This window comes from Hypomesus nipponensis, chromosome 8, assembly GCF_054491055.1.
Source record: "Hypomesus nipponensis isolate SF chromosome 8, ASM5449105v1, whole genome shotgun sequence".
Classification (NCBI taxonomy): Eukaryota; Metazoa; Chordata; class Actinopteri; order Osmeriformes; family Osmeridae; genus Hypomesus; species Hypomesus nipponensis.
The window spans coordinates 4539823-4565612 of record NC_140368.1 but is presented as its reverse complement, the minus strand read 5'-3'; the positions used below and the strand labels follow the sequence as shown (position 1 = coordinate 4565612).

General features: G+C 47.8%; 1 protein-coding gene across 3 annotated transcripts; it reads left to right on the top strand.

Annotated features, from left to right (window-relative positions):
• The first annotated feature begins 851 nt into the window (after nucleotides 1-851).
• rttn (rotatin) lies at nucleotides 852-25489 on the top strand. Of its 3 annotated transcripts, none has more exons than XM_084702863.1 (48): nucleotides 861-1028; nucleotides 1313-1500; nucleotides 1816-2005; nucleotides 2235-2321; nucleotides 2464-2554; nucleotides 2906-3020; nucleotides 3394-3544; nucleotides 4179-4353; nucleotides 4466-4656; nucleotides 5052-5167; nucleotides 6130-6297; nucleotides 6380-6592; nucleotides 6877-6989; nucleotides 7206-7332; nucleotides 7439-7564; nucleotides 7800-7916; nucleotides 8509-8648; nucleotides 9573-9714; nucleotides 9835-9934; nucleotides 10025-10113; nucleotides 10677-10794; nucleotides 11193-11289; nucleotides 11495-11557; nucleotides 11676-11855; nucleotides 12254-12493; nucleotides 12803-12953; nucleotides 13173-13363; nucleotides 13869-14088; nucleotides 15119-15247; nucleotides 15354-15464; nucleotides 16242-16400; nucleotides 16812-16889; nucleotides 17285-17569; nucleotides 17809-17902; nucleotides 18068-18266; nucleotides 18569-18659; nucleotides 18870-19020; nucleotides 19447-19584; nucleotides 20117-20307; nucleotides 20479-20584; nucleotides 20866-20963; nucleotides 21256-21333; nucleotides 21845-21971; nucleotides 22991-23181; nucleotides 23779-24055; nucleotides 24547-24650; nucleotides 25053-25122; nucleotides 25253-25489. In XM_084702863.1, exons 1-48 carry the CDS (start codon nucleotides 998-1000, stop codon nucleotides 25330-25332), a joined length of 6687 nt encoding a protein of 2228 aa, XP_084558989.1. In that variant the 5' UTR covers nucleotides 861-997; the 3' UTR covers nucleotides 25333-25489. The 3 variants fall into 3 exon arrangements, 2 of the variants coding, with proteins under 2 accessions (XP_084558989.1, XP_084558988.1); XM_084702862.1 differs by having other exon boundaries at nucleotides 10677-10833; XR_014766290.1 differs by lacking the exons at nucleotides 21845-21971; nucleotides 24547-24650; nucleotides 25053-25122; nucleotides 25253-25489 and having other exon boundaries at nucleotides 852-1028; nucleotides 10677-10833; nucleotides 23779-23912.
• Nucleotides 25490-25790: the final 301 nt, after the last annotated feature.

Sequence of the window (25790 nt, the reverse complement as noted above, 5' to 3'; positions counted from 1 at the left end):
AAGAGTAAACAACAGCAGCAGAAGTGTAAAGGTTTGATAAAAAAAAAACTTAATTACTTTTTAACGTCAAAGGGAGGAGGGTAATGTAATTGCCCATTGAAGGCAGTAGACTACAGATTCCCCAAACAGCAGCATCAAACCAAGTGCATGTTCAAAAGCTCTTAATTCCCAACAGGGTTCTCAAGTACTGCGTGATTATATAATTATCGGGTGAAAGTATAATTTGTTAAGGTTGTTAATTATCACCTCTACAGACTAATCATGTTATATTTCTGCATCACCTGTCAAGAGTGAGAATTCAAGCAATTGAATTATTACAGTCGGATAACCTCTGAAATTAGGCCTTTATTTTTGGGGAGAAGCAACGTTGAGCAGCTTTGATGCTTTAGAACACTGGAGATTAATTGAATGGAATGATCATTTGGATGTGTCATTTGGATCAAAATGTGTCAGAAATGAAAAGCCTTTTAGATGTTCAAATGCTTCTCCAAACATTGAGAATCTGATGGGAGAGGCCAATAATCATATTACGGTCCTGTTTATTGACAGTATGTGGAGTGGCATTTAACTGGTGTATCCTGCAGGGAAAAGGCACAATTATTAATAAAGGCAGGATGCTTTAGATGGTGGGCACGTTTGCTGCCATATTGTTTATATATAGATATATACATATATATATACAAATATATTTATAAAATATATATAATATATATATATATAATATATATATGTATATATAAAATATATATATATATTTATATATAAATATAAAGAGAGACTTGAACGTTTAATGCGACCCCGCAAATGTGTTCTTGAATGCACCCCAAGCTGCACTCCGACGACCAGGAAGCAACAAGAACTGACACTGGCGCGTTCATTGAAAACGAACCCCGGGCAGTCAATGTTGTCAACAACAGAAAAAACGGACGAACTGCTTAGGCTAATGAAAATATAGTTATCAAACCTTCGTTTGTTGGGTTATAATCATAGACCGGCCATGGAGATACGCTCTCTCATTAGGAAAATTGGTAAGAACTACGCAGTTTGACAAATTAACAATCCCAATAGCTACTGTACAGTAGCAATCTTTTAGCTTAAGTTGAAAAGTTTGAAAACAACTAACCGCAAAACAATGTGCTAGCCTATCTGTAGACGCGCTACTAAACCATATATTAATATATTTACTATCGAACCAGACTATCTAAGAGTACTAAGAGTTGGTTACAGATATCTGGTGCTTATTAACTTTAGGCTAGCCGTTCAGACTTTACAATAGAAGGCACTTGTCAATTATGTCTGCCCCTCAAAACAGGTCATTCTTTGTTGGAGATCAGAGTTCGTGCTCTGAAGAGCATCATATGTAAACTGGACCATTTCCTATTGTCCATTTCTGATGTGGTACAAGAGAGAATGCTATTCGTCCTTCTTCTGGAATGGTTTAACTTTCCTGAGGTGCCAATGCAAGAGGAGGTCCTTCAACTGCTGAGAACACTATCTAAGGTAGAAGCCTGGTATAAATTGTAACCAACCTACTGTACTGACAGGCAGTTTTTCAGGTCTATACTCTATTTTGAATACCTTGCCAAATAAAGTAAGCTAAACACAACATATACAATGACTGTCAGCTGGGCACTTCATGCAGTAATCATCTACACTATGACAGACATAGGCCGTGTCTGTACGAAACAGTGAAGAAGACACCACGATGCTTAAAGATGTTGGATGTATTCTTGTCCAAATGCCCTCAATATGATCTTGGTATTGGTATTTAAGTTTACTAGATAGCTAGACACTTAAAACATTCTGTCCCCAAAGCATGAGACGGGAGCCCAGATGCTGAGAGATGTTGGGGCAGTGGAGTTTTTCACACAGCTCTCCCACAATGTGGAGCCCGAGTTAAGGACTGTTATCGATGGCATCGTCGACCAACTGTTTCATCTGCCTGAACTGTTCACTGCTGGTCCGACTGTCTACTCCCAAGAACAGGCTGTGATGACCTCTACATGTGAGGGGCAATGAATCTTTGTTGGTGATTTCTAGATTAATCTATAATGATTTTAGTATTTTGCTATGTATACTACACATCTTTGATGGCAAATAATACACACACACACACTACTAAATATTTCTTGACGACGCTAGGCCAGGGCTACTTACTTATTTGGGCATAATTCATTGGAGTGTTTTCTAGTTGGAGTACCATTTCATTACATCCAATTTAAATGTTGTTGCAGTCCCCCCAGAGCACAGTGCTCCAACAGTTGGTTACTTCCAGAGCGGAAAGCCAAACCAGGCAGACATTCCACCACAGAGAAAAGCAGGTATGGAACCACCTGCTCTGCTTTTGGCCCCCATCCACAACAGTAGCACATAGGAAGGAGCAGTCATCATCTATAGATGGTAATCAACATGCTGTGAAACACAATTGGTGTTGATCTATTTTGTGTATATCTACTTTTACAGTGAGTAACACTGTGAGATGCTTAAAGTTTTCTACATTCCCATGGCTGACGTTGACCACTACAGACCGACACATACTGTCATCCAATGAGAGGTGAGTGTTTATCAATCCCTAGTTTGCAGTTAACATAATACAAGTACATGTTTTACTACAAGGAGTCAGATGGCTGTGCAGTTAGGGAGGCGGGCTATTAATCTGAAAGTTGTTGGTCCGATTCCCGGCCATGCAAAATGACGTTGTGTCCTTTGGTAATTCACTTCATCCTACTTGCCTCTGTGGAATGTCCCTGTACTTAATGTAAGTCGCTCTGGATAAGAGCGTCTGCTAAATGACTAAATATAAATATAATATAAATAATATATATACAAGACGAGGCTACGCACCCAAAGCGGTTCATACTAGCACAGACGCAAACATCCTGTGTGTTTTTCTGCTGTTTCACAGCTCTTTGAGGAGTAACAACCATAACCTGGTCCGTAGCACATGCGAGCTGCTGCGTGATGTCATCATGCAGGATTTCCCAGCTGAGATTTTCCTCCAGAGACCCAGCATAGTCCAGGTAACACCACTTGTTTATCCCTTTCTGCTTTTTTACACACCTTGATCCAGGATAGGTACATAGTTCATCCATTTTGATGCAACAGTCCTTATTGGCCTTCATACTGCCGCTAGACCTGCGTAGATCAAAGGTCTCTGATTTAGAGGCATGACGTTACTGGCAAAAAAGCAGGAAAATTCATCTTGCATTGAACACATGGCAAGTTGAAATGGTGATACTCCCAAGTGCCCTTTTTTTGTGCCGATCATCCAAGTTCTGAAGGATATTTTTTACTCTCCAGTATCATGTGGTCGAGGACCTTGTGGTGTTGAAAATGATTTATGATTTGTTCTGTAGCCTACATGATTCTGTGTTTACCACTGTCTCTCCTCAGAACCTTCTGTCCCTCCTAAGGCTGGGACCAGCTGAGGGGGAGGTGGGCTACTTACGCCTGCAGGCCCTGGCCTGCCTCCGCCAGCTCAGTGGGGCTCTTAGAACCAGACTGCGCTTCCATCAAGACCCTAGCTTCTACTCGGCAAAGCAAGGTTTTAAAATGTTACCTCTTTAAAAACCGTCAGGTCCCAAACTAAAGTGAGATAATAAATAGAAAATCAAAGCTATTACCCTGGCGGAAGCTGAGTTTCTTAATTCATATAGAGAGAAAAAAGCTCACATGGTAGTCTTATTGCTCCTAATGCATTAATTATGATTCATTTGCATAGGTGTCAGGCTGTTGGCACACCAATTATCTCGCAACACCTCTATTTATAGATCTATTCACTGTTAAATAGTCCAGGGACTTGAATGGCCACAAAGTACAGGATCAGGGAACATCTCACTTAGACACTCATCTCCAACACAAAATATAGATCATACCCATTCTGTGCTGCCCACTCTAAAACAGCACGTCTCCCACCAACATCTTCATAGGCGTATTGTATCAATTCCCAAGTGGGATGGTGATAAGGGAATCAAGTGGCTGAACAGTTAGGGAATCGGGCAAGTAATCTGAAGGTTGCCGGTTCGATTTCCGTCTGTGCCAAATAACGTTGTGTCCTTGGGCAAGGCACTTCACCCTACTTGCCTCGGGGGGGGGGAATGCCCCTGTACTTACTGTAAGTTGCTCTGGATAAGAGCGTCTGCTAAATGTAAATGATAACCAGTTTGAGTCTCTCCTAGACCCAGTGTCCCAGAACTCGTCCCTGTCCTACTCCCAGGACGTCCGTGGGACCCAGGTCCAGCGCTCCTTGGCCTCCTCTCCTGGGGCGGAGTGCTCGCCCAGGCCCTCCGTCGTGGGCCGCACAGGCCAGAGGGCCAGTGGGGACGGCCAAGACGGCGACGCCGCCTCCAGCAGGTTTGTGTCACTTATCCGGGCTTGTTTTTCCTCTACAGCTCCCCTTTGTTTCTGTCACACCCACTTGTTTCGTGTTTTTTTCCTTTCATTCCTCGTTTGTGGCTCTCCACAGCGGCAGCTCTCGTGGAGCTGGAGGAGGGTCCCAGGCCTTGAGGCAGACCCCCCAGTCTCCTGCGGACGCTGCCCAGCTGGAGCTGCCTGACCTGGGGGCGGAGGACGTGTTGGAGCTGCAGCTGCAGCAGCTCAGCTTGCCCCAGTTCGCAGTCACCACCATGGAGCACGCCATACCCCTGCTCAGAACAGGTGTGCGTTTGTGATCGCGTGTTGATCAAGTACTGCAAAATGGTTTCTTTGTCCTTTTCGGTTGACACGTCAACATCTACTCAGCTCTCTTACCACTCCCCCCACCCCCCCCCTTTTCTTTTTTTATAGAGAGTGAGTGTGAAAGTGTCCCACTATGTGTTCTTGTAATTCCTAACAAATGAAGGTGTTGCAGGGTGTGTTTTTTTAAAGGATAAGTGTACCTTCATTATTCTCACTTAATCTCGCCTTTTTTTTTCTCTCTTTCTCCCTCTCACCCTCTCTCTCTCTCTCTCTCTCTCTCTCTCTCTCTCTCTCTCTCTCTCTCTCTCTCTCTCTCTCTCTCTCTCTCTCTCTTTCACTCTCGTTCACTTTCTCTGACTCTCTGTGACTCTCAGATGGGGTGCGTGTGTTCCAGCGTGTGTTGGAGTTGTTGTGTGAGACCTTAGTGCTGCTGGGGGACAGTGTGTGTGAGCTGGTCTGGGAAGACCACAGCCTGGTGGGAATGGAGCTGGCAAGTCGAAACAACAACAACAACAACAACATTTATCTCTATGAATATTAATTGCTGTACTTCCCAACAAATGGGTTGTATACAATGCAGATTGCAGTCACCTAGGGCATGTTTGATATGGAACACAGTGTGTTATGTCAAGGATAAGTTTAGATGTGCTCAGTTTATACATGCACAAGCACACACATGCTCACAAAACAAACACATCGCCTATTTAGATCATTATCCTACAGAAGCCATGGTATTCACATGCACAATGATGAATGTAGACATTTTGTGCCTCGGGTTCTGTAAATAGCATAGCGTTTGTTGCCACTGCCCTCCTGAGAGTTACAGTGTATAGGTCTGGCACAGGAGAGCAACCTCCAGCCCTGTTCCTGCAGAGCTACCTTCCTGTTCGTTTAGGCTCCAACCTTAATGTAACACACTGGGTTCTAACAATTTGCTGGGCTACCGTATTGAACCGGGTATTGAACCATTGAACTGCACACATCTACAGGAAGGTAACTCTTCAGAAACAGGGTTGGAGAGCGCTGGTGTTGAGCTGTTTGTCCCTGCTGGTGTTTACGTGCTTTGTGGGGAGATTTGTAGACTTGTTAAGCCCAGTACCCCCCCTGCTTTGAAATGTTTTACACAGGCAAAGAGTATCCTAGGATGATGACTGTTTTGTCATCTTTATCTGAAGACCAGTGTTATGGGATGGACCTTTGGGTTTGTCCTGTGAGTTTGTAAGCCGGAATATGGGAAGGATATTTGCTGCCCCCTGCTGGTCATTACCTGCTGTTGTAGCCTTGAATTATCAGGCTGTTAACTCTCTTGACTACTATAAAAGATTGGTTCAACGATTCGCCACTGGTAGCAATCATTTCTATCAATCAAAAACCTCAAATGTTTTTTTTATGACTTTCGGTAAGTCAGCTAGATTTAAGTGGTGACCGATTGCGACTTCAATTGCTTTCCAGAAAGAGAAGCTGCAGAGCTGTGTCGCCGAGATAGGAGAGATCCTGAGATATCACCAGAGCTGTCCAGCCGAAAGTCCTCCCGGCTGCCTGCTCCACCACCGGATGGCCTACGTAGGCACGGCCGTGTTCACCATCAGGCTCCTGCAGACCATCTTGCCTCTGGAAAAAGTGTGTGTGTGTGTGTGAACTCCCTGTATGTCTGTTTCGTCTCAGCCGTGTAACTTCAGCCTCTGCCTCTCCTCCGTCCCAGGCCAGTGAGAACCTCCCAGAGAGCACTGCGGCCGTCCTCCTCCCGCTCTCCCTGGACAGGCCCTTCAGCCTGGTGTTTCCCAGCATGCACGATGCGGCCGTGGCGTACCTGGAGCAGGTGAATTCGGACGGCCACGCCCTCTACCGGAGGGTGACCCGTGCGGCTCTCTGGATGGAGTCCACCTGTGCCTTCCTCAAAGACACGCAGGCTGAGGTACCCAACCCACTGAAGAAAATTTGATTTCTTGGGGTCGCGATTCGACAAAAAACATATATATTTTTTATAATAATCGATTTTTGAAAATTGTGAATTGATGTAAATCACTAGAAGACTGAATTGCGATTCGAATGTGAATCGATTTTTCCCCCCACCCATACCAAACACGTTTTCCTACACGAGAAGGGGTTCCGGAACGATCCTCGTGTTGCACATGTTGAGATGCTGCCAGCAGGGGCGTGCACTTGCATGTGAAGAGCATGTTTCCTCTCGTCTCACAGGGGGAGAAGAACTGGCCGGAGCTGCTTGAGCTGGCAGACCAGGCTGTAGATGGGCTTCCCTTTCACCAGCACCTCCCCATCATCAAGGAGTGCATAAACATCTGCTCCAACCTGTAAGATCCTACCACTGGAATCCTGCCAGTCCATGTGTTGTAATGATGAATAATGTTGAGTAAAAAAAAAAAAAAAAAAGTGTTGTATAGATATCATTTATCTGTTATGAGAAACAGTCAAGCTACAAGGTTTTGATTGGCTGGTTTCCAGAATGTAATTTTTGCTCCATGTCCCTCTGTTCTTGTCGGGGGGGGGGGGGGGGGGCTGTCTGTCAGGTGGAAGATTGAACAGGCCAGCCCTTTCCTAAAAACAGACAGTCAGAAGGTGTTTCTCAAGCTCCTGTCCCACCCCCTTCTCCCGGTGAAGACTGAGACCTACTCCTGCACCCTGCGTGTGGTCAAGGTGAGTGCTACCGCGCCTCTAATGGGGTTTGTCACGGTCATCCGTGGAGCGCTGCGTCCAAGAGTCATGACAGCAGGTTTTACATTCTCACGTTTGCCCCCTGTAGGATTGTCTGGGGGTTCAGAATAAGTCCAAGCTTGGGTCATCAGTCTGCGCTGGGGTCTGCTTCCTGCTTCATGCCAGAGTCCTCTATGAGATCAGTGCCTTTGGCCTCCAGGACCCAGCGGAGAAGGTGTGTGTGTGTGTGTGATCCATATAGTTATCATCAGTCAGCTATCATTTTGTCCTAAGTGACTGCTTACGGTCAGGTTAAACTGAGACGTGAGGCCAATCTACATGCGCATGGCCATAAAGCATCCAGAAGCATCCATGTTGGCTCTGTTAGCGCTTAGGTGGCTTGACTTATAGTGTAACAGCTTGTTTAATGTTTACTGTTGTGGGTTCAAAAGTTGACGTGTGATCCATAGGTGAATGCGGCTGCCAAGGATATCCTGCTGTTCCTGCTGAAAGGGAGATTGATGATGACAGCCTCCACCTGGGATAGATTCAACGAGGCACTTTACCCAGTCATCCCTATACTGCAGGTACAGTGATGTGTGGCCCTGTGTACGCTCTGAGGGCTGGTGATCACCAGGGTAGGAACACACAGCTCATAAAGGGAAATCTCATTTGGAACCTGTTATGCAGCCACTTTAAAAAGGATTTTCTTTTCTTAACAATAAAAATAAAAAAAAGTAATCAAAGGGTAATTTTGCTGTTCCTGCAGTGCAGCAGCAGTATATTGAACCTGAGCCAAACTATATTTTGTAATTTTCAAATTTACATATATTGTGATGTTGGTTTTTTTCATGTCAGAAACAAGCTTTTATTAAATGCTTGGCAAAAGCAACATCAGTACCGAAAAAATGGGCATGAATATGCAAAAGATCTTGACTGGGTCCTCAAGTTAGATTTGATTAGCCTAGCCCATCCAGCACTGTGCCTGCCAGGTCAGCAGAGAATGGATCAAACCATCTGTAATCAAAATGATGCATATTTATTTACTTTTCTGCTCAGCTAGAATTCCCATGTGTTACCTATTGTCTGTTCAAGCAGCCTGAAAACAGGATGTGTGTGTGCCTGCATGCATTTGTTTTTCTATGTGTGTGTGTGTGTGTGTGTGTGTGTGTGTTTCAGAGTTATGCAGACACAGAGGATGCGCTGGGAAACTGTGTGCTGCTGATAAGTGAAGTGTCAAAGCTGGGGAGAGATGACATGGTGCCAAACACCACCCGGTTGAGAGCGGCACTCCGGCTCCTCTTCACGAAACAGCAGACGTGAGTGTGTGTGCGTGAGTGTGCGTGAGTGTGTGCGTGTACGTGTGTGTGTGTGTGTTTCTGAGCAAATTTGTGTAGTTTGTTGTGCATGCGTTGAAAGGAAACCTGCTTGTGTGTGCTTGTTGGCTGTCTGATGAGTTGGACATCAAACCTCGTGGGGTTTGCTGAATCAGAGAAGTGTCTAGGAGTGGAGTTTTTTTCGTGCTCTGCAACAGTTCTGATGGACGTGTTACAGCTGGCTTCTGCTGCATTGTGATGTTCTCATCAGCTAACCTGAACCTCACTATGCTGCTTATCCACACAGCCATGTGGATATGTAGACATCAATCTGCTCAAACTGGAGCCCTGACAGTCCTTAGAGGGTTATACAACATAGGCGTAATATGATTGATTTAATTGCTGAATCAAATATAAGTCCTACGTTGATTTATTGATGGACAGGCAATAGACATGGATTGATTAATCAATCGGCTGTTGGTTGGTTGAATATTTGATGCGTTAAAGTAGATAGATAATAGATTATTTATTGTGTTATGTGCGTTACGTCTTACATAAATCTGTATCTGTTCGTATTGCCATAAATGTGGATTTATTCTGTGTTTTATATTAGAAATTTGAATAAATTATGTATTCATTCAGGCCTTAATTTATGGGTTTCACATTCATAAGAAATAAGCTGTTTGTGTGCAGGGGAAATTTCTGGCATAATTGTTTCAGCTCATTAAACGTGGGATCAACGCTTTTCAAGTGGCATTAATACTATTATTACAATTTTGTCAAAGCTGCTTCTTATTCTTCAAAGGTCTCTTTTGCAAGGATATTCTAAATTGCATTAATAGTGTTTCCTAGACATAACAAATAAATAAATAGCTGTTCTTTTAGAAACAAGTGAGCGACTCATGACCCTGTCTTTGTTATTTTCAGAGTGAGAGTGAAAGCGGTGGAGCACCTGGTCTCCTACCTGGCCACTGACGAGGCCCTGGGCCTGTCCTCCCTGCCCTCCATCTTCTGCCTCAGCAGCACCCTGGATATCACCCTGGACAGCAGCGGCAGGTCTTTCCTTAAGGTTCGGCTTCATTAACGCATGGACTCAAACACACACACACACACACACACACACGTACTCAGAGGAAGACACACACACACTGTGCTCACCCTCCTCCTCCCTTTGTGCTGTGGGTCTCAGGTGGAGTCAGTAGAGAAGCTGTTTGCCATCTTGACCTCTGACACCGTAGCCTCGTCCCTGCGCAAGTCAGCTGCCGAGCAGCTGGCCGTCGTCCTGCAAGGTACCGTGTAACCCCACGCTTTAGAGAGCCTTCCACTGCACCGCCGGGTCACCTGTGGCTAACGCCTCTGTCTATCCGCCGTCTCTTCAGACACAGCCATGCACCCTGTGCTGAAGAGTCTGGGAGTGTCCGACACAGTCACTGCCTTCATCACAGAGAGCGTCAGCGGGGACGTGAAGGTGAGACCCCGCACACACGAGTGAAGGGCTGCCCTGGGGGACATACACCCAGAACAACATGCAGCCCTTTTTAGGATATACATGACTGAGTTACAGTTCATGTAAGGACATCATTCAACCTACAAAGGGAAATGGGAGGGTGAAGGTGAGACCTGAACGTCAAACTTAAATCAAGATGGAAGTCCTCCATCACTGGAAGGAGACGGCTGCCCTTGAATCAACCAGTAGAGTGGATCGTTGTGTGTCTGTGTGTCTATGTTGTGTGTGTGTACAGCTCTTGAACATGGACAGTGTACTTTGAAGCTTGTGTGTGACAGGGATGAAACTGCCAGTCAGCGTTAATGGTGCCCAGCATGAGCCAGTCGAATGCAATTTGAGTTGAGTTCTTAATCCAGGGCTCACCGAGCGGTAATCCGCTGATTCTATGGGATTGAATTAATTCTGCTAAAGGGAGAGTACTAGTCCAGCATTGCTGGTTTTGCTAATTACATACAAGCCTGAGGATACTCATCTGTTCATATAAGTTAACGCTAGTGTGTGTGTTTGTGTGTGTGTTCCCTCAGAGCCCAGGCAGCCTGCTGGAGCCCTGTGTGTGTATCCTGAGGAAGCTGGTGTTTGCAGACCCTGCCCTGAGGCACAGACTGGCAGAGCAGAACGGTCTGCTCCTCGCTCTGCTCAGGGGTACGTTCACCACAGGTCCGCTCCTCGCTCTGCTCAGGGGTACGTTCACCACACTCAGGAAGGGACGTTCACAGCCCAACACAGGATGTTGCGTAGCTTCTGAGGCACACTCGCAAGACGTCCTTTGCTAATCATCGTATCAGGGTAGCACTGCTCTGAGCATCTCTCACAACACTTTCACAGTCACTTAGTTACATTCGCAGTTAAGTACATCTTGTTTACCACTTTTGCCCCGGGCCACATTGACAAGACCTAATTACATGCACCGAGCTCTGGTGACCTAAATGGCGGTGTTTTCATAGCAGGCGGTGTACAGTGAAACCCCTTCCCCCAGCCTTACATTTGTATTTTAATAAAGTGACTGGGTGGTTTTAATGGTTGTTTTGCCTCCCTGCTAGCTACACTGCTCATTAAGGAGAATGGAGGAGATGTGCGCGAGTTGGCTACTTTAATGTGCTTGCTGCTCTTTGATGAGATAGCCACGGTAGACACATGGTGAGTACTCTCATCTTGCGCTACGGCCTGTTCATAGTCAGCTGTTGTGATAACGTCTGGGTTCAGTCTCTCACTCTCTGCCTTTTATCTCTCTCTCTCCTCTCTCTCTCTCTCTCTCTCTCTCTCTCTCTCTCTCTCTCTCTCTCTCTCTCTCTCTCTCTGTCTCTCTCTCTCTTTCTCTCTCTCTCTCTCTCTCTCTCTCTAGGTGTGACAAAGCTGGCACGTCGTCCCTCTCGCCCTTCTCTCTCCCTGTGTCAGTACTACGCAGGTAACGTACTCTCGCACTTTCTTTATACTAAATTATATCTCAGCGTGTGCTCACATGATCTGAAGCCTCATTGTGCACGGTACCCCCCCCCCCACCACTCCTCCCTATTCAATTCCAGGTACAATCTCCCATTTCAATCTGCGTCCCATCATGCGGTCAGCCCCCACTGCTCAGTCCTGCCCCCCTCTGCCGACCTGCTGTCCCTCCCCCCAGCCAGACACGCCCTGCAGCTGGCCTGGAACTCTGCATGGCACTCGGGGATAGACGCCCTCCTGGAGGAACGCAGCAGCGCGGCCGAGTAAGACACGTTTCAGGCTTCATCCATGTGTGGGGAAGTGAGCCTATGAAAACCATGAAACACTCCTCATCCACAGCACAGTGTCTTGCTAGCGCATGACTGTGACAGAAGTATTTTGGAACACTAAAGGGTTGATCCAGGCTTGCGCAGATTTGTTGATGGCATTACCATCATTATGTATTCATCTTGTGCACGGGCCAAAACATTCTAACGTCATGCAGCTCATGCACAGGCTGGACTGAGATTTTTTATTGGCCAGCTGAATGACGCACCGTCTTCAAATCAGTCAATCATCATCACCAACTGGTGATTGCCGGTTGGTCATGATAATTGTATTTGTGCTGCTGGCTTTGTGCTTACGTAATCAATATCCCACAACTTCACCCTCTCCTCCCCAGCTTCCACAGTGACCTCATCCTATCAGAGGCGCAGGTACTGTTGCTCCGGGCAACGCACCTCCCCAGCGGCCTGCGAGACTGCGTCCAGGCCATCGTCATGGCGGCAGATCACAGGTCTGTGACCTCTGCTGTGTCCAGGCTCCTCCTCTACCGGCTCACTGATAGGCTGGCCCTCACGCACGCTCACACAGGCTTCCGGAACACACTGCGTTCAGTCACCTGGCAACCGGCCATCGCAAGGTACAGAATTCCGTTTGGTACATGGATGTCACGCACAAAACGTGTCTCACAAGACAAGTTAAAGGTAGTCCGACATATTATTAATGAAGTTTTGTCTTTCTTTCTGTCTGACCCTTTTCTCCCTCCCCTTCTAATTCTCTCTCTCTCTCTCTCTCTCTGTCTCTGTCTCTCTCTCTCTCTCTCTCTCTCTCTCTCTCTCTATGTTTCTCTCTCTCTCTCTCTCTCTCTCTCTCTCTCTCTCTCTCTCTCTCTGTCTCTCTGTCTCTCTCTCTCTTTCTCCATGTCTCTCTATGTCTTTCTCTCTCTCAGGTTTCTGCAGGTGCGGCCAGCCTGCATGGAGGATGAGAGGTTGCTGGTGGACGTTGTAGCGTTTCTGAACGGCCACTTCGATCAGCCTTGTCCTGAGTCTGAGAGGGACGACCAGGATCTGCGCTGGATCATGGAGCTACTCCTCAACCAGGTGGGCTGGCCAGGCCAGGCCAGGCTGGGCATGGGGCACACATCGGCCACACACACATACCAAACACAGGACTGGATGTCCATGTATAGTAACTAGCATGTTGTAAAGCAAGCACAGTATGAAATATGCTCTTGACTATGTGTGCACGTGTTTGCTTTTTGTGTGCGTTTGTGCTGGTGCACGTGTGTGTGTGTGTGTGTGTTTCCATGTGCCATGCAGGAAACACACTCCCTGCTGGGCCCTCTGCTGGGCACGCAGCCCCACATGCAGGCTCAGAGCCAGGCTCAGAGCCAGGCTCAGACCCACGGGGAGCCTGAGGAGGTGAGGAACCTGCTTCACCAGAGACTCCAGAGAGAACTCACCTCCTTCTTTAACACACTGCTGCGCCGCCTCCAACACACCACCGACAGGTATGTACACACACATACACACACATACACACACATACACACACATACACACATACACACACATACACACACATACACGCGCACACATACACCTACGCGCACACACACTTTACCACCCACTTCATTCTGTAGATAGATAGATCTCTACGGAATTAGGATTCCTTGTTGAAAATGGATGAATCAGTGTTATGCACACTGATATATGCTGACTTGTTGTATTATTTAGATGCCTGTAGGGCCAAGATGAATGTTTAAAGTGCTACCACGTCTAATAGAACAATGCCTATGGCTGCATGGAAAGATGTTTTCTCAAGTCTATGTTGCAACCCACCTGATGTCTGATAATGTGGAAGTTAATATCCCAAATCCAAGGCGATGAGTCCTATAATGGAGACAATAAATTCAATTGGAATTTAAGAAACAGTCCATACTTTCCTTTGAGTAGCACAGCTGCCCATCGATCCACATAAACTCTCTCATTATGCCTTATCTGTGTTCTGTCCAGGCTGTGTCTGACAATGGCGGGCCCGTTTGAGAGCCAGTTGGCCCTGCGTTTGCTCCAGAGCCTGCGCGTGTCGGACGCCCCTCGCTTCTATGGCCTGCCCAGCCTGGAGAGGACTCTGCTGGGCATGGTCCACCTGACGGCCCGGCCTGGCTGGAGCTCCCAGTGCCACTCACTGGAACCCCACGCTCTCCGTCTCAAGTACCTCAGCGGCCTGCTCGAGGTAGCTGTGTGTGTGTGTGTATGTGTGTGTGTTTTTGTGCGTGTGTGTTTGTGCGTGCATCTGTGGTCTGTCTTTATGTGATGTGCTTTAATGTGTTTGTGTGTGCGTGCTTCTCTCTTCCAAGCAGAGACAGATGGAATTTGCAGTGGCAGAATTTTGTTCTGCCCACCGAAATTAATTCATGTCCTAGAAGTATTGGCCTACCTGTGGAATTAATTAAAATCCCCCCCAAATATGGCTACGAGATACGAATAGATAAAGTTTTCATCAATTAAATATGCAGACGATGCCGTTAAGCTGCTGATGAGATATCATCCCTGCAGATTCCATCTGGCGCTCAGCACTGCCTGGCCTGGCCTGGGACCAGCTCCTGCAGAGTGCCAGGATGTGCAACGAGTCCTTGTTCAAGCTAACTCTAATACACTTTCAAAAGCTTGGCCAAGGCATGTCAATTAACCTGAGCTCACCCCAGCTACACCCCTCTTCCCCTAACCCTCACCCTTTCCTCTAAACAGCCCTCCACTCCTAAGCCCTCTCCCCTAACCCTCACCCTTTCCTCTTAACAGCCCTCCACTCCTAAGCCCTCTCCCCTAACCCTCACCCTTTCCTCTAAACAGCCCTCCACTCCTAAGCCCTCTCCCCTAACCCTCACCCTTTCCTCCAAACAGCCCTCCACTCCTAAGCCCTCTTCCCCTAGTTCTCATCCCTCTCCCCCACCTTCCACCTAGCCCTCCCCCGCCTCGCCCTCTGCAGTGTAGCCCCAGGGCTCATCTGGCCTTGGCCTCTCACGTCTCCTCAGAGACGAGGCCCGCTCCCTTTGAAGGGAAATCAAAGCAAAGGCACAGTCTGCTTTCCAGCTGTACTTAACCCTCATTTACATGCAGTGAATGAGGATACTGTAACGGACTCAGACTCTTTACTCAGAAATGCAGCCCAAATGACCACCATCTTGACGTGAGGGCCGCCTCCTCTTGACCTCGTTGTTCAGACGAACTCTCACCCCTGTGCCTCCCCCCCCCCCCCTCCCCAGGTCATCTCGTCCTTCTACGTGGAGTGGGGGGGCAACTCCATGTCCTTCATGGGGAAAGGGGTCACCAAGAATGCAATCATCTGCCTGCTGCATCTGTCCCATGAGATGATGGCAGAGGGCAAGGACAAGGTCAGAGCAACCAATGAAATGTCTCAGCCACAATGTCTCAGTGCTTACTTTACGTTATGTAAATATAACAATGTGTGACTTCTTTATTTATTCTGGACTGGTCTAGGACTTCATTTCCCAGTGGTCTTTGGGGCATGAGGTGGGTTCTGAGGAGCCCAGTGGGTCTCAGTTGGGTCTGGCTTGGCTCATTCCTTTGTGGGTAGACCGAGACCCAGAGGTAACCATGACAAAACACCACAACAACAGCAACCTAGCAACTCACAGACACTCGTGAACACTTGAAAACTGAAACTGATTTGAGGGATAATCCAATTCTCTGTTGGACCTATTTTCCAGTTTCCTTGTTGTGGCAGTGAAAAGAAAAGGGCAGATTGATAGAAGCTCATTTGCAGACTTATGTTCTGTTTTATTTTCAAAATGTAAGTTCCCGTAGAAGTCAATCTGAGGGACTCCCTAGACAAGCAGGATTTCTATTTGCACTCCTCACTGTAAATGCCACCAATGCCAGAACAAATAACCAACAAATTCAAATATGCATGGAGAGCTCTCTGGGGGCACTTGAGGGACAGATGGTGAGTCAGGTGTCCATCACTTAATAATCTGCTGTACCCACGCAGACACACACACACATGCACACACCAACATGTGGTACTTGACTCTCTTTCTCTCTCTATTTCTCTCTCTCTATCCCTCTATTTCTCTCTCTCTCTCTATCCCTGTATTTCTCTCTCTCTCTATTTCTCCCTCTCTATCCCTCTATTTCTCTCTCTCTCCATTTCTGTCTCTCTATTTCTCTCTTTCTATCCCTCTATTTCTCTCTCTATTTCTCTGTCTCTATCCCTCTATTTCTCTCTCTCTCTCTCTCTCTCTCTCTCTCTCTCTCTCTCTCTCTCTCTGTCTCTCTATCCCTCAATTTCTCTCTCTCCCTGTTTCTATATTTGCAACCCCGTCCTCCCTTCTACGCCCCTCCTCCTTCCTCCCTGTCCCCCACCAGGTGAGGTTTGCCAGTCTGGGGGTGGGCTCTTCCCTGTCCTGTTTGCCCAGTGGGTGCCACGCTTTGTGTGCCAGCTGCCACAACATCAGTGGGGGCCTGTGGGGCACCCTGCTCAACATCCTGCTGGACCGACAGGAGAGCAGCATGGTCCGCAGAGAGGTGGGGCCAGGCAGGGAAACATCTTACACCACACCACTGTAAATCACGCCACAGAATCAAACTGTGCAACACAATATATACCTCGCAGAAAAATTGCCAGGCAGGATTTCAGCTTCCTAACGGCATTAAAGTCAAATAACTGGTCTAAAATGTCTAGTCCTCTAAGAGATATGTGTTTCTTATAAATAAATATTATTCCCTCCTTTAATCAAAGTAAACCTGATCAGACGGTAATGCTTAACTGTCCTCTTTGATCTGCACAAACATCAGGAAATCTGCTGCCAAACCCAAATTAGTTTTAGACTGCAGGCTAACTGCTGATGCATTATCAGTTGGGTACCAGTAGAGGGCAGTGTTGCTTGTGCTCTCAACTCACCTTGTGTGTGTATGTGTGTGGTTTTATGTCTCCAGGCAGCATTTATCCTGCAAAATCTGTTGGTGATGCCCATGCCTGCCAACGCAGACGAGGCCAAAGACTCCCCCTGGCAGGTCACTAAACAAACCCCACAATGACTGTGAAGGAAAAGAGTGGCTTCAATCTTTTACTTCCACCCTCGCTCTTTCCTAACTCTCGTTCCCCTCTGTTCCTGCATATTTTTTCTTTCTTTCTTTCTTTCTTTCTATCTCTCTCTCTCTCTCTCTCTCTCTCTCTCTCTCTCTCACTCTCACTCTCACTCTCACTCTCACTCTCACTCTCACTCTCTCATGTCTTTCCCCTCCTCTGTCGGGCCGTTACTTTTTCAAGGCCTCTTCATAACTCAGTTATTTTGTAGTCCTGCTGTCTTGTCCCAGTCGGGTGTTGCATGAGTTGATTTACTTTTCCTCCTCCCTCTCTCCCTCTCTCTTTGTTCTGTCCTCGCCCTTTCTCTCCTTCCTCCCAGCAGAACCCGTGTGTTCATGACGAGGCTTCTGGGGTGTCCTTGGTGGGCCTGCCTGCCCTTCAAGCCTTGCTCTACCACTGCCAGTTCTTCCAGCACATCTCCCTTATGGCCTCCACGTGCTACTGTGGACGCTACACCTTCCCCCTGCAGCCCTCCCTCCCCGCCCCCGCCCCTAGCCCACAGGACGGGCGTGAGGCGGAGGACTCTCTGAACCTGTGGAGGTCCTGTGCTCCTGCTGCACACAACCAAAGCAGGGCTTCTGGCTCCATGTCCACCTCCAGCACTCTGGTTAGCATCACACGCCATGTTCAAAATGTTATCCCAAGATATGGAAGTGCCATAGACAATCAGAGTGGCTGAAAATACTGCTCCACTGGAAGCCAGTCTGCCATAGAAAACCACCACGTTAAGCTTTAAGATTATTTAAATGTTTTGAATACTCCTAAAACCATAATTCACCAAGTTGGTAGCCATGTTGGGAGGTGGGGTCTGACGTCTGATTGGTCCTTGTGTTTTGTCCATCACAGCTCCTACCTGGGGGGTCCAGACCTCTCTCCCCTGCAGGCTCCTCCCCCTCTGGGACTGCCCAGGACACACCTGCCAGCAGACTTATGGCTCAAGGTAGTGTGTCTGTGTGTGTCTGTGTGTGTCTGTGTGTGTGTGTATAGCATGTGTCATATATAAAGCCAATCCCTTTTTTGGTAAATCCAAACTGTTTTTTCATTATTATAATTTTTTTGTAATTATTTTTTGTATTTTGACTGTAAATCTCTTGTGTCTGCACAGGCCAGAGTGACACAGATACCAGCAACTCTGTCGTGTCCCAGGATTCCCGGCTAGGCGACCCCTCAGCCGAGGCCTGCGCCATTGTGACCCCTGACCTCCTGTCAGCACTGTGCAGCCTCCTACACAACCTGCTGGCCGTCCTTCCTGACTTCACCCTCGGAGCGCTGCAACACAGCCAGCTCCTCCAATCGCTGGCCAGGTTAGACCTTAAACACACCCACATTTGGACCAACGCTGAAGCTCATGTGAAGGATCCCTGACACCTGAGTGCTAATTGTTATGGTTTGGTCAGCATCTCCAGTCCAAATGTCCAAAATATGATCGCTAAAATATAAATCTGGATTCCAGTTTGAAGCTGGGGTCTCGAGGGTACAGGCTCGCTAGGTGTTTCAGAACAAGAAAAGTAGTTACCAAAACCTTTGTGCCCAACATGACAGCCTGACCAACTAGGATAGATGTAACTTCACCACGTCCTGTTTCTCTGCTGGCTGTGTGTTGCAGTCTGGTGGACTGTAGGGCCATACAGCGCTGTGTGTCTGAGCTGAGGAGCTCACCCACCCTGCCTGGAGACAAGGAGGGCATCAGGAGTCAGGTATGTAGAGCATGGACTGCAGTCTCCCAGTCAGCTCTCCATGTACCCACACACACTGTCAAGGGCACAGCTTTTTAAACGTCGCCAATATATCAACTAGAACACAACCTGGTCAGTGGGTTCCAGAGCCGCCTCAAATGCTGTTAAGCTGTGGAGGTGAGGAGCTGAGGGTGTGATGAGTGTTCTGCTCTGTTTTGCCTCCTCTTCCAGGTTCTCACCCTGCTCCAGTACCTGTCCAGCTACTGCAAGCTGCTGCAGGCGTGTGTCGTGATCAGCAAGGAGCTGATTGGTCAGGCCGACTTCCTCAAACCGCTGCTGACCAATGTCTTTGCTGTCCTCACGCTCGATAACAAAGACTTAGGTGAGAGAGACTCTGGCGGTGGGACATAATCTCTCATACCAGACTGGGCGTCTGGACTCAGTCCAGCAGCATGTTCACACACACTATCTATAATACTCTATTAACAACATCTCTCTCAGGGCTCTACAGAAGAACATTTAAATCGATTCAAATCATTACAGTTTTAGAGTAATTACATTTTGATTGTTTGTGGGCGAGTCAATAGACTCAAAAGACCATTGTCCTGCTGATAGAGTACCAACATGTCTGGATTTGGTGTCGACTACTGCTTAGTAGTCCTTGGTGATGTCTTATTCAACATAAGATCAGCCAGCTAACCCAGTCTTTACTCCACTGCCATTATTTGATCCCCTCTGTGTGTATGTGTATGCGTGTGTGTAAATATATATATTTCTCTGTCTCCGGTTCTCCTGGGCCTGTCGTCAGGCGTGCCAGTCCAGGCTGCGGTGGGTGTGTGCTGGACAGACCTGTTGACGCTCCTGGCTACGCTGGTTAGGAGGGACGGCTTCAAGGCTCATCCATCTGTCTGCGCTGTGCTGGGACCAGGCTGGCAGGCATTCTCAGGTACACACCTACCCCCTGCTGTGTGTATGTGTGCCTTGGCCAACTGCTGGGGAGTGAGAACATGCAGTTTTGTCCTTGCTTCCTCCCCTCGCGGTCTCCCTCCCTCTGACTAATAGAGCTGTGGGGGAATCCGATGAGCCGAGCACAAGATCAATGCTGAGCTTGTCGGTCTGTCTGTGTCTGTCTGTCTGCGTGCGTGCGAGCGATTAATGACTGCTCGTGCCATGTCGGCCATGTGGTAGATAGACTGAAAGGCCTCAGGCCTGATTGTGTCTTTAAGCTGGTTAGGGATTTGAGTCTTGTATGAATTAGTTTCAGTAGGCTGCACCATGATGATTCATTCATAAAACCTGAAGCGAGTTTAGTTCTGTCACACGCGTTGACTATGTGGTGCCTCTTCAACTCTTCTCTAATGCCTCTGTGTGTGTTTGCCCATGTGTGTGTGTATGTGTGTGTGTGCAACCGTGCGTGTGTGAGTGTGTCCGTGTGTGTGTGTGTGTGTGTGTGTGGGTGTGTGCGTGTTTCTCCCCAGACACGTTATCTGTGTGTGTGGATCACTCGGAGCTCCCTCTCCACTCGGCGGCACTCGACTTCCTGTGTGTGCTGCTCTCTGAGGAGGCTAACAGACGCTCCCTGAAGGTCGCAACCCCGCACCCTGTGACGCCCCTCTCAGAAGCCCTGAACGGCGCCCCCGGTGGCCAGCTGTGTGAACTGCTCCTACAGGTGACCACAACCTTCCAAACTCTGACCAGGCAACAGCTCTCTTATCATTCATGGGAGCACAGAGGTACATTTCAAAGTGACATTAGTTTCACTGCACATATGCTGATGTCTGAGGTGCTGGGTCTCCTAGTCCAGACTGTGATTCTGCTTCCCCTGCTGTGTGAATACTAGAGCTATGAGAAGAGGTCCTACCAGGATCCGGTGAAGAAGATGACTGGCAGAGCCCTGGCAGCCCTGTTGGCCTGCAGCCCCACAGCTCAGGACCACGCAGCTAAGGGTAGGACTACCAGACTGGACTGGACTGGACCTTCTCTGGAGGACAACTTTTACATTTGGCATTTTCTAACTAGGCCAAGAGCATGAAATAACTTCCCTGTTTCTAGATATAATCCCATAGTTTAAACTTCCCCTGGGTGTCTGCAGGCTAGCTTCATGTCCAACACTGTTCTATGTGTAGACTGTTTCACTGACTTTGTCTGACCTTTGTGTGTGTGTGTCTGCCTGTGTGTGTGTGTGTGTGTGTGTGTTTGTGTGTGTGTGTGTGTGTGTGTGCTGTAGCCGGCCTGATGGACAGCTGTGTGGAGCAGCTGAAGCAGAGCCAGGCCCAGCTGCAGCTGGAGTCTGTGAGGCCGGGCAGAGCAGCTCCCAGGAGGAAGGTGAGGAGGGCTGGAGGGCTGCATCTACCTGGCAACACAGCCTCACGACAACAGACACGGGAACAAACAGGAATGTACCCGAGGAATCATCCACTAGAGGATGTTTGAGTCTTGAGCTTGGTATTTATGTGTTAGGACTAACAGATGTGTACTCTCTCTGACGAGGTTCCTGATAGCTGTTGTAGATGCAAAGCCGTTGGATTGTTAGTGTTCTGAATCGAATCGATTGTCTCCGCTGAGGTTTCTGTCACGGCATACTGTTGGTTATTTACACTGTCCACTGTGCCATTAGGGGGAGAGCTACATGATGGAGGTTAAGATGGCCGCCGAAATCCTCAGGAATTGTCTTTACCACAACGACGAGTGCAAAGTGGGTATTGGCCTTTGAATAGCCCCCCCCCCCCCCCTCACACAAACACACACACACACGCTGATTGTTTTTTAATGAAGGCCATTGCACTGGTGCTGAGTCTAGAATTAGATTCACTCACATGCTGATGGGCCTGTTTACGTCTGATGAGACCCTTAACTCACAGCTCAGCCCTGAGGCTGCTGGCTGGCCTCCACCGCCGTTACATCACAGATGGTAATTGGTACATATCTTCAACCGAGCTGTAGTTACATTTGCATAGGAGGGTCTATATGGGAAGAGGCTTTAATGAAACACTTCCCTCTACAGTTATGAGCTTGCCTTGTGTTTGTGCACGGTTAGCAAAATGTAGAAACATTAAAGTGTATGGGTGGGTGCGTGTACGCGCCTTGTCTGTGTGTGTGTGTCTGTGCGTGTGCATGTGTGTGTGTGTGTCTCTGTCTGTGTGTGTCTGTCTGTGTGTGTGTGTGTCTGTCTGTGTGCGTGTGCACGTGTGTGTGTGTGTGTTCAGGCTGTGGCTACTGATGTTCGCCTCTCCGCCGTGCTGCAAGCTCTCTGGCCCTGGCTGCTGGGGGACGACCCTGCCATGGAGGCAGCGCTGGAACTGCTGTGTGTCTACACTGCCAGCTGTCCTGCAGGTAACCTGGGTGTGTGTGTGTGTGTGTGTGTGCGTCCTGTCTCTCTGTCTGTCCAGGCACAGTGCCTGGCTCGTGCTTACCAAAGTCTGTGGTCAGAGATCTGACTGAGTCATACACAGTCCCACCAAAAGCCCCATTGTCTGCTCTGATGACAGTTAAACAACATTCTGTTCCAGTGTATAAGGCCAGCGCCGGCTAGCCTGCTGCCTGACAATAGCGCCCCTGTGAGGGGCCCTGAGCAGGCTGCCCCGCCCTGATGCTGGATGGTGCTGCTCTGCTCTGGTCTGCACATCTCTGGGATCCTCAGAGCAAAAACCACAAAGCACTCCAGTGTCGAGAGAGTGAGAGAGAGAGAGAGAGGGAGGGAGGGAGAGAGAGAGAGGGGTAGAGGGCGAGAGGGGGGAGAGGGAGAGGGGGAGGGGGGAGAAAGGGAGAGAATCTGTGTTGGTGGTTGAGTGTGCAAGAGGTTGAAACCCACTGTATAACGGAGAAACAGTCATGGGAGATCAATAGAAAGAGTTTAGAGTTGTGTGCAGGAATGAGCAAGCGGGCTTTGACTTTGATAAACGGGTACTGGGTCCTTTCATCATCTACCCATTCGGTTTGTGTGTGTGCGTGTGCATGCTATCAAAGAGCTGTGCAGAACTTTTTAGGTGGTGGAAAGCAGGGGATATAGAGACAGGATGCTGCGTCTTGCATCTGAGATCCTTTCAGACAGCTTCCAGTCTGAACGTGTGTGACGTGTGTGTGTGGTGTGTAGGTGTGCGTCCGCATGTGTGTGCTTCTCAGTGTGAGCTTAGATGATGCAATAGTAAATTGTCAGGGTCCATATTTTCTGATGTCAGTCTTTTTTTTCTCTCCAAAATTCCATTTTATTTTTAGCCGTTCTTCAGTGTGAACGAAGCAATATGAGTGTTAGTCTGTTGATAGAAACTGTCATCAGTGTTGTCCGTGTTTTTGACTAACTTCATACATACATTCTCCCCTTGTGTTCCATGCCTCCCTTTCCTGTTTCCCAGCATGCAGTGCTCTGTGCGGTACTGGTGGTGTGGGTGTGGCTCCTGGCCCTAGAGGAGCTGGCTCCCTCATGCACATGGTGATGAGGCTGGCCTCAGGGCTGGCCTCTGACCTCAGCCTGGTCCAGAGGCTGGCCTTCTCCTTGCTGGCCAACCTGGCAGTGTCTGGAGAATGCAGGGGCATTCTGCACAAGGTGACAACCCCCCCCCCTGTCACACCTCCTGCATTTTCCCTTTCTCAGGGAGAGCTTCACTTCAGTAGATTGCAAAACTAGTCGAGTGAAGAAAGTGGTTAGGAACACTAGAACCAATTATTTCTCAGTGGAACCACAGGAACTGTGTGACTTTCAGTTTCAGAAAACAATGGAGATCATCTAGTGACCGAGTGGAATCGTTTAGCTGAATCAGAACCACAGTTGGTTCTTTCCTAACCATTCTGAAGTCTAATTAAGGATAGTGTATTTACTAGGTTATACATTTGCATATTGCATATATACAGTATAATCTACAATCTATAAAAAAAAAAAAAGCTTTCCCTCATTTTCTTGACAGAAAATGTGTTTTAGCCTCTGGCCAAGAAACAGCAGAGACACGCAGCGTCCAGTACATTCTACAGTACTTCATGACTTCATGCTTGTCTTCGCCCCCATCTGCAGCTTTCTCCTCCTCCTCTTTATGTTGAGAGAGCAGCATGCTGACCTATCCCGACTCTCCACTCTCTCTCAGCTTAGTCTGTGCGACGCCTCACAATTCACACAGCTCTCTCCTTCCACTTCTCCTTCCTCGTCCAGAGTCACTTCCTGCAGGGCTTCCTGGCTGTTCCAGTCCCCAAGGCGGGCGGAGGGAAGGCGGGGGGTCTAATGGGGCTGTGGCTGCGCCTGCTGGTGTGTCTGACGCAGGGCGAGGACGGCCAGCTGAACGTCCTCAGGCTCAACGGAGCTCTGGAACTGCTGGCCGACGTTGCCGGGCAGCATCGCCACGGCAACAGGCCGCTGGCCGCCGACGCCGTCCTCGTCCTCCACAACGTCTGTTTCAGCTCGGCCAACAAGCCCCGCCTCCTCGCCAACGGTACGCAGTGCAGCGCACGCACGGGGAAGATGGGAAGGAGGGAATGCGGACTTTCCACTGGAAAGTCGCCTCTTCCAGTGATAGTTGTCTGAAGCAAAAGTATTGGCATTTTTAAAGAAATGCTGGGTGTTGAAATAGAAGTATCTCACAATGAACTGAAACCCAACAGCCAATAATGTATCGTTTGTGTGTTTGCAAGAGGGAAAGTGAGACTTTGGGGGCGTAAGGAAGTGGTCTTTCTTACATCCTGAAGCTGGTTCCCCCTCTGTGTATGAGTTGTTGTGGTTACGATTGTGATGACGTCAGTGGAGAAAACTAAAACCCTCCTTTTGTACATATTTAGAGATGAGGATTGGAAAAAGTTACAAAATGTACCCTAATTTCCTCTGCACATAAGATTCACAAGGTTGATGCCATGTGTCATCAAAGACAACCAACCACAAAGATGCTTCTAACATCATGCTGTTTGTTGTTTGCATTCTGCATCTCAGACAAGGCGATGAAGGTGTTGGTTTCCTGCCTGGACAGTAAAGACACAGATATCCAGTCCATGGGGGCCTCGGCCCTGTGGGCCCTCCTCCACAACAACCAGAAAGTAGGCTACAGCACAGACTTCTCCTCGTTAGATTTTTACAGTGAGTCAGATGGCTGAGCAGTGAGGGAGTCGGGCTAGTAATCAGAAGGTTGCTGAATCGATTCCCCGCCGAGCCAAATGACCTTGTGTCCTTGGGCAAGGCACTTCACACTACTTGCCTCGGGGGGAATGTCCCTGTACTTACTGTAAGTCGCTCTGGATAAGAGCTTCTGCTAAATGACTCAATGTAAATTTACACTGGTTTCTTGCCAGGGTAGCTTTTCCTTGTCTTTTCAAAATGAGAAAGTAAGAAATGTGTTGGAGAGAGTTGGATTTCTAAACTGTTAAGAGAATTTCAGCCTGGTCGAGAGCCATTGAGTTAAGCTGTTGCTAACCTAGCCTGTCATTGTTTTCTCCACAAAGGCCAAAACCACTTTGAAGTGTCCTTCAGTCAGATTCCTGGTCGATGAGGCCTACGCCACCACTAAGAAAGGTACAGTAGGGGTTATACATTTATTCTCTTTGATTACCAAGAATGTCTCCTTTTAGAGAATTTTAAGAATAGCTGAGTTAGTAATCTGTAGAACTAACTGTGTGTTTGTGTGCGTGTGTCTTCCCATCAGATGCAGAGAAAAAGCAAGACCCTATGAATGCCTACTTGCTGAAGTGCCTTGAAAGCTTGTCCCAGTTGTTGAATACCTGATGCTGATTGACAATATATAATATTTTCCTATTTTATGAAATGTAAAATGGTAACTGTATTTGTATGTTATTTATGTTTACATTGAATAGTTTGTGTTGATGTTTGTTAGTTTTGTAGATTGTGATTGAATCAGGCAATAAAAATGTCATTGGTTAAATGCTTCGTACCATAACTTTACGTTGAAGGTGCTGTGAGGTCATCTTGCTGCTGAATGATCTAGAATGCAAAGATGTTTGTTTGTAGAATTTATTTGGATCTTTGTAATAGCATCTAAATCTAGTACACATTATTATGTTTAATTGAATAATATTCTTCAGATTAATGTAATAGCAATGTCAACAACATCCCTACCATAAGAACAGACGTCTTATTTGCATTTCAGGAAACACATGTACACTTTTGTGGCGTTCGACACAATGTGTCTGTGTATAGTAGATAAGAGATATACCAAAACTGAA